Source organism: Rosa chinensis, chromosome 3, assembly GCF_002994745.2.
Source record: "Rosa chinensis cultivar Old Blush chromosome 3, RchiOBHm-V2, whole genome shotgun sequence".
Taxonomy (NCBI): Eukaryota; Viridiplantae; Streptophyta; class Magnoliopsida; order Rosales; family Rosaceae; genus Rosa; species Rosa chinensis.
Window position 1 is genome coordinate 27,138,001 of NC_037090.1, and position 7,058 is coordinate 27,145,058.

General features: G+C 37.7%; 1 protein-coding gene across 1 annotated transcript; it reads right to left on the reverse strand.

Moving 5' to 3' along the window:
* Positions 1 to 208: 208 nt before the first annotated feature.
* Positions 209 to 6,680, reverse strand: LOC112193152 (1-acyl-sn-glycerol-3-phosphate acyltransferase 2). Its single transcript, XM_024333203.2, has 11 exons — positions 6,308 to 6,680; positions 5,787 to 5,909; positions 4,164 to 4,203; positions 3,986 to 4,059; positions 3,669 to 3,728; positions 2,948 to 3,025; positions 1,871 to 2,029; positions 1,567 to 1,692; positions 1,250 to 1,342; positions 836 to 922; positions 209 to 742 (listed from the first exon to the last, which is right to left on the reverse strand). Exons 1-11 carry the CDS (start codon positions 6,386 to 6,388, stop codon positions 506 to 508), a joined length of 1,158 nt encoding a protein of 385 aa, XP_024188971.1. The 5' UTR covers positions 6,389 to 6,680; the 3' UTR covers positions 209 to 505.
* Between the last annotated feature and the right edge of the window lie 378 nt (positions 6,681 to 7,058).

Below are 7,058 nucleotides of genomic sequence, written 5' to 3' on the forward strand. Positions count from 1 at the left end.
TCATATTCCCTTTTTTATTCTTTCCTATCTAGCCCCTTCTTTTTTTTTTCTTTTTTTTTTTGAAAATTTCATTGTGAAATCGCTTTCTATTACTTGCACGAGTTTACACATGCAGCGCTCATCACTGCATATAGTGCGGTTGCATTGCATGCACCACCACCCACAGTCATCCCTGTAGACAATACAAATAGCTAAATAAACCCCCAAATCGAAAAATATGAATAAATAAATGTACCCCCTTGCTCAGAACTGACAAAAGCAAGAGCAATAGGACCAGGATTCCCATATCAACAATGCTGCTACAGCCATTGTTAAGAGGCTATACACAAAATACCCTAATCAAACAGCAGTTAATGAATTGATACGCATACAAACAGGTGTTTTACAAAATCTAAAGGACCTTTAAGACTATGCCACACTAAGGTAAGGCAGGGATGACAAAATACACAGGCAACATGAATCACGTGTTCCCCAGTTATAAAAGACTTGGGAATGAAGCTGTAACCTATTGCTGTTTGGTTGGTTCGCCAGAAGCCTCTCCATTATTATGCTTTGCAGGAGCCACTTTGGCAGGGGTTGAATGCTCTGACTGAGAAAACCGAATCAAGATCTGCATGAGGACGGTAACAATGCCCAAACCCAATGCTGAGAATGCAATGCCCTTCCACGAGGATAGAAGTGAAGACCAGTAGAGGAACTTTAGGGACCCCAAAACCAGTAAACATGCCCAAGATGTAACAACCTGTACCAAGCATAAGTTAATTAGCAGTACTTTCAAGACAACAGAGAGAGGATAACTGAATAGTTGGCTAGTTTATTAGAGCAGCTAACCCACCAAAAGTGACTTCAGTGGCCGCCTAGTAATTTGCAATTCTTGATCGCCAAAAGTTTGCTCTACTGCATGTTTGTCCAATAATGCATCCTAGTATACCAGAAGCAAACAGCAAACAACCAAAAACCATGAAATTAATGCATGAATTTCAGATTAGTAACTTTCATTTCTCAAGAGGATGGAGGTGAACCACCATTTTGGGTAAAACCTACATCCCACCTTATGCGGCAGCTGATGTAGCACAAAGTCCAACCTATCAGAACAATTCATTAAACAATGTGGTGATGCCACATCAACTGCCCACATAAGATAGGACAGGTGGTACCGAAAAAGATGGTTCACCTAGCATTACACTTTCATATATCATAACAGAAATGCTACAGAAATGTAACTGTGCAGCACATGTATAGTAACCACCTTGGCCACAAATGCTTCCTTACACCATTGTGCAACAGCATCATCAGTTTCAGGCAAGTCCTTCATCACATGCCTCTTGATGTGCACGTGCACCTACAAGCAAGCAACAACCAAGGAAAGATGCAAGTTTATATAACGCATAATCCAAATATAAAAAGGCCACAAGACTGCTGCTATTTATGGTATGATTCAATGAGTCTTAGCATAGGAGGTGGAGGTGGGTTTTAACGAATAGCCACTATTTATGTGAACTAAAATTATTTCATGTTTCAACCACTACAATTGTCATTTTGAAGATCTATGTAGAGTAAGCTTACCACAGACGGTCGCCCCTCAAACAGTCTTAGCATTGTAGGTGCAGGTGAACTTTTAGGAATAGCCACCGTTATATCATATACGGCTGGAACAAATGAGCGCATGTGACTTACTGCTGAGACAAAACCCTGAAAGCAACAGAAATAATTGAATAAGCCAGAGTACTTGTGCAACAGAGAATTATGGCCATCTTGTAAAGGAGGATTCGAAGCCATTATATTTTCTTGATGCTGATGAGAGAAGCAAAAGAAAACAATAACTATTGTTCTCTCAAAGTACTATATCAAAATACACTAAAACCTATACCTTAGTGCGAGGAATCAAAACATTTCTAGGGACAGGTAGCCCTGTTGATGCGGCATATTCCTGTGCTGCCAAAAGCTTTGCCTGTGTAAAACGAGTTCCTTCTACAAAAAGAGCTAACCAAAAAGGCTGAGGGTAGTCCTTCAGCCGTTGAATACCTGACTGCAAATATAATACAACAGCACTCAAATGAGATCAACGAGGACACTAAACAAAGTAGACAGACTAATACCAATACCCTTAGATTTTAACCTGTGTCGGATATTAGTCCGTCAAAATGAAAAGCATGACCCACAGAAGTGAAGTTGGCTAAGAAGTTCATCTACAATACTGTTGAAGTAGTGTCCACTAGGGAGCAATGGAGAAATAGCTAAAGCCAAGGGAGAGAAAAATTGAAGAGAAGAGAATTTAGATGGAGAATACAACTGTTCAATTGATAGAGGCCAAAACTACATGATAAGGATTGGAATAAATCCTAAGATGATTACTTGATTTGCCAAGACAATTATAAACCAACAAGTCACCGTTTTCATGAGAAAATTATTTTCATTTAACTAGAAAATTGATCTACGACTAGCAGCAGCAAACAACATAGTTAATTGCATTTAATCAGTAACAATAAAATTATCTGCACTACAATAAAAAACAATGACAGGAAAGTAACTACTGAAATGATCGTATCTAAACAAAAAATAAATAAAAACTAAAAATTATATCAAAGAGTAACATATTAATAATCATGTGATTAGTCTCTCCATTCAAGACATAAGCTTGGCAACAAATCATACCTATCTATTAAGTGCAGAGACAATGATATGTAAGTAAATGGAACAATTACATCCTCGTATAATCGTATTGCTTCAGATTTATCGAAACATTGTTTCCCAGATTAACTTAATGACTCCAGTAAGAGTTTTAAAAGGCATCCAACTTCATAACATTGTTTTCCAGCTGAATGAACCACCTTGACAGTTCCATAATAACTTTTAATGCATATGAGTACACGTGTATGTCTCTACTATTATGTGTGTTTGTGCGTGCGTGCGCATACGCGTATATATATGACACATTCACCAATACCTTTATTGTGCTTTCATCTTTTGCCCAGCTTCTTTCCAAAAAGAGATATTCAGAAAACCACATTGACCACCCTATTACCTGCATTTATAAGGCATCAGAGTTCATGACTAGGGTTAAGGAAACCAGAAAACCAAGAAAATGACAATGCTTGTGATAAACAACATATAGGCTACATAACAATAACAGGGTCAAAAGGAAACTTCATGACAAATACAAAATACACCCCAAAAAGTAATTACTTTACATCATTTAGATTATGTTTCAGGATTTCATGAACAAGATGAGTGGCAACTGGCAACCCAACATTCAGAAATCAAAACCATCAATTTTTGTCCTGAACAAAGTAAAATCAGCTCAGCAATAAACTGAAAATCCTTCCAACATTTAATATTGTATTTAGTTCCACTTCCAAAATGCAATCTGTTAGTTCAACAAGCCCCCTTCCTCCCTTTACAATGCAGCCAGCAATTAGAAGAAACCGAAATTCCTTAGTATGCCTAATTATATTACAATAGTCAAAACTCCTGAATTTATCCAAGTTTCTTAGGTTATGCAGTACTCCAGTTGGAGACAACATTATATACATACATATATTATACACAAGAGAAACTTAAAGTGGAGGATCTCACCCTAGCATATAAATATGTACTGAAATTAACAGTCTAACAAACTTCATCTAACACAAACTGACAGGACATCTTAGGCTGCCGTTGGAACATACCGGAAGAAATTTGGATGATTTCTTCATTACAGCTAATGAGCTGCCAAGGCAACCTGACCGCTGCAAAAATAAGTTAACTCAGAATCAGCTGTAGAAATTATAATAGGTAATAAAAATTACAATTTCATTAGTCTACAACATAATGTGTGTTTCAGAACAAGTATAAAGTAAACAGATCATTTACACAAACCAACAAATAAACAAGTAAGGCATGCTTTTTAATAGCTTGTTATATGTATCATTCTAATTTCACATTGGGTGTCTGGTTGCATGTATCTGTGCACGCATTGATTACAGCAATGATATATAAAGTGTACCTGAGCTAGAACCCATCCAACAAGCCAATCAATATCACTTTTGTGATTGCATATGACAAGTGCATGTTCTTTACCTACAACATGAGAAGATACATGACCTTTTCTGCATAATTTTATGAAGAAAAAAAGATATACTTAGTCCTAAATGCAAAGAAACATCAAGAACTTTAAGCCTTACCCATTAAATGGAAGGTTTCAGGGTCTGTGTACACTTTGATCTACAGAAAAGAGGGTTAACAAAATCAGTATTTAAATGGTCCATTTCAAGATATTCTAAAGCAAGTCCATAAGCAATGGCCTAGATATTATTTCTCCTAATTTTAAGCGACAAAATATAAGATAAAAAGACTGAAACAAGTGAAAAAAGAATTCTTGACAGAAACTATAAATGGTATTATGATTCAGCTTTGAAGTAAGTTGATCGATATTGCAAATATTTTAGTATAATCAGACACACGTTATTTTCCAGACCTTCTAAGTTCCCATGCTAAAAGATTCTCAATCAACTATATGAAACATCATGGCCAAGGACACACTCACTGTACTAGTGTGATATGTCACTAGTCACAAATGGAGCTTTTAACTCCAGTATGTCCCGGGTAAGTTGGGGTGTTGGCTAAATCCAAAAGGTGAGTGAGTGCTGGGAACTAGGTCATCGGGGTGATTGGTTAGGGCATGAAAGGTGGGAAATGGTAATTAAGGTGGGCTAAGGCTTCTTGGGTATTGGCATACTTAGGAAACCTTTTTCTTTTCTCTCTGGAAAACTTGGCAAGGCTCGTAGTCTACCTAGTCTAGAGTTTCTCCCCCCTGATAAAGTAATCTGAACCAATTGGCAATGGATAGCCCCCGCACGTGTGGCGATTTCTCAAGCCATACACGTGGACAAGTTCTATTGGGTGACAGTAAGCACGTGTACACGCCCCCGCACGTGTGGCAATTTCTCAAGCCATACAGGTGGCCAAGTTATATTGTGTGATAGTGAGCACGTGTGGCCATCGCTGAAACCAAACACGTGGGTAACCCGCTCTGATCCCATGATAAAGTAATATGGGGTTCACATCCAAACCCTTATAAACTCATAAGCAAAGTTATATTTTTCCAATGTGGGAGTTATATTTATACACATTCTCAACTCAACACCCCCGAGTATTACAATCTCTAACACTCAAATCTCTGACAAGGCCAAACACCACAATCAAATCCTTGACTTTCTAGTCAAGCAGAAACTATTTATGCTGCAGTGCCCCTAGCCGTAATGGGGGTATTAGCCTATTAGGCTAGCTGTAACATAATTTCTTAGGAGTGAGAGTACTGCTTGAAATTGGCACATCTCAAAAGGATATGTTTTATTTATTGGTCCCCATAATGACTAATACAGACATAATACAAACTTATGAACTTACCACTCTTTGCACATCCCGACATACATAACAGAAGTGGGGCATAGCAGCAAAGTCTAGCAGACAAGGAAGCAAATCAACCTCAAAGCAGCACTAGGGCGTGAGGATATCTTACTCTATGTCGCTTTTTTTTTTCTCAAGGAATTATCTATTTATCCTGAAAAACCCATCCCCCAACTTCTCAGGCAACATCTTAACGTATCTCACTTTTTTCTCGATAGTTAATCTATCTCTCATGAAAATCAAACATATTTATCACCTTAGAAAAAAATAAATAAATAAAACACACAAATGGAGAAGTACCTAAACAAAGCTCAAGATGTAATGAAGCCAATTGGATATAAGAGTGTAAAACAATAAAATCACTTGAAAGAGCTTGAGATATATGGGTTAGCTAACACCTTGACGCCTGCCCACCAATCTATGATCCAAACGAGCTCCAGCCACAGCAGCTCTGCCAGCACTCTGTTGATTCTTCTGTATATATTCTTCGACACAGGCCGAATAAGAACGAAGCAAATCGCCTGAAAAAAATGGATTAAGCAGGCTGAATTTACTAAAATCTCCGAAATATAAACATGTCTATGCATCTACCCACACAGAATGAATGTGTTAGCTGAAACATAATGAATAACAACAATAAGCTTCCAAATATAACATTTCTATCAACAGAATGATACTACAGCTCTTTTTTTTTCTTTCCCAAATTTCTTGGGAATCAACATAAGCATTTAGGGGATGTAGAAGCGCAAAAACAAAACCCCACCCATCTCAAAAAGGCCCACATCAAAACAAACCCTTATGGAGTAGAGGCCAAGATTGAAGAAATCAACAAAAAGAAGGAAAGAGAAATGAGCTCAATGAAACCGAATCTAAGCAATTAAAAGAAAATGGAATCAGAGTAAGAAGGAGGAGGAGGCACCTGAAGGAGATTGACAAAGAGGCCAGAGAGGAAGAAGAGGAGGCCGAGTGGAACGATGACAGCTGCCGCTGCAATCGCCATGGCCAAAACCCACTCAGAGAGAAATCCCCAAGATTCACAGAGAATTTGAAAAAAAAGGGAAGATGATTGAATTAGGGATTTCAATCAATCAATAAAGGATTGGGCGATGCGAGCAGTGAGTGTGTTTGTGTGTGTGAATATGAGAATTTAATGTGAAAATGCGTGAGGGTGCTTGCGCGCTTTAAACGCCGTTTCTCATATTTCAAGGAAAAACGAGGGACACTTCTGCTCTTCTTTCTTTCTTGAGAGAGAGAGAGAGAGAGAGGGCGTGCGTGTGATGTGGGTTCCTCCTTCGACAGTTGAGCTGATAACCTGATACTAATAAAATTCCAACAAATTTTCCTTTTTACTCTTTCTTTTCTTAAACCTTTATATTGACGTGGGACCCGCCCTAAATCTTTTTTCAAAAACAAAAATTGAAGAAGAAATCTTTTTCTTTTCTCAGGGAGAAATATGTTTAGAGCAATTCCAACCGTTTTTCTGTAATTGAAGAATAATTTTTTTTGTTTTCTCAAGAGAGAAGCACTTTTTCTGTAGAACAAGCAATTGTTTGTGTTTTTGGATTACTACGTGATAATTGTCAAGTGGTGTTTTGGTCTAATATGATCACAATATTTTGATAAAGGTGAATGCATGGAGTAAAAGGAAAAGTTAAGTGGACCACGTCTGA

Excerpts from the sequence above, each read along its gene's own strand:
- LOC112193152 (XM_024333203.2), bottom strand. The coding sequence starts at position 6,388 with ATGGCGATTGCAGCGGCAGCTGTCATCGTTCCACTCGGCCTCCTCTTC. Across the intron at positions 5,910-6,307 it reads TCTTTGTCAATCTCCTTCAG|GCGATTTGCTTCGTTCTTAT; the intron begins GTGCCTCCTCCT and ends CATTTTTTTCAG. Across the intron at positions 4,204-5,786 it reads ATTGGTGGGCAGGCGTCAAG|ATCAAAGTGTACACAGACCC; the intron begins GTGTTAGCTAAC and ends TCTTTTCTGTAG.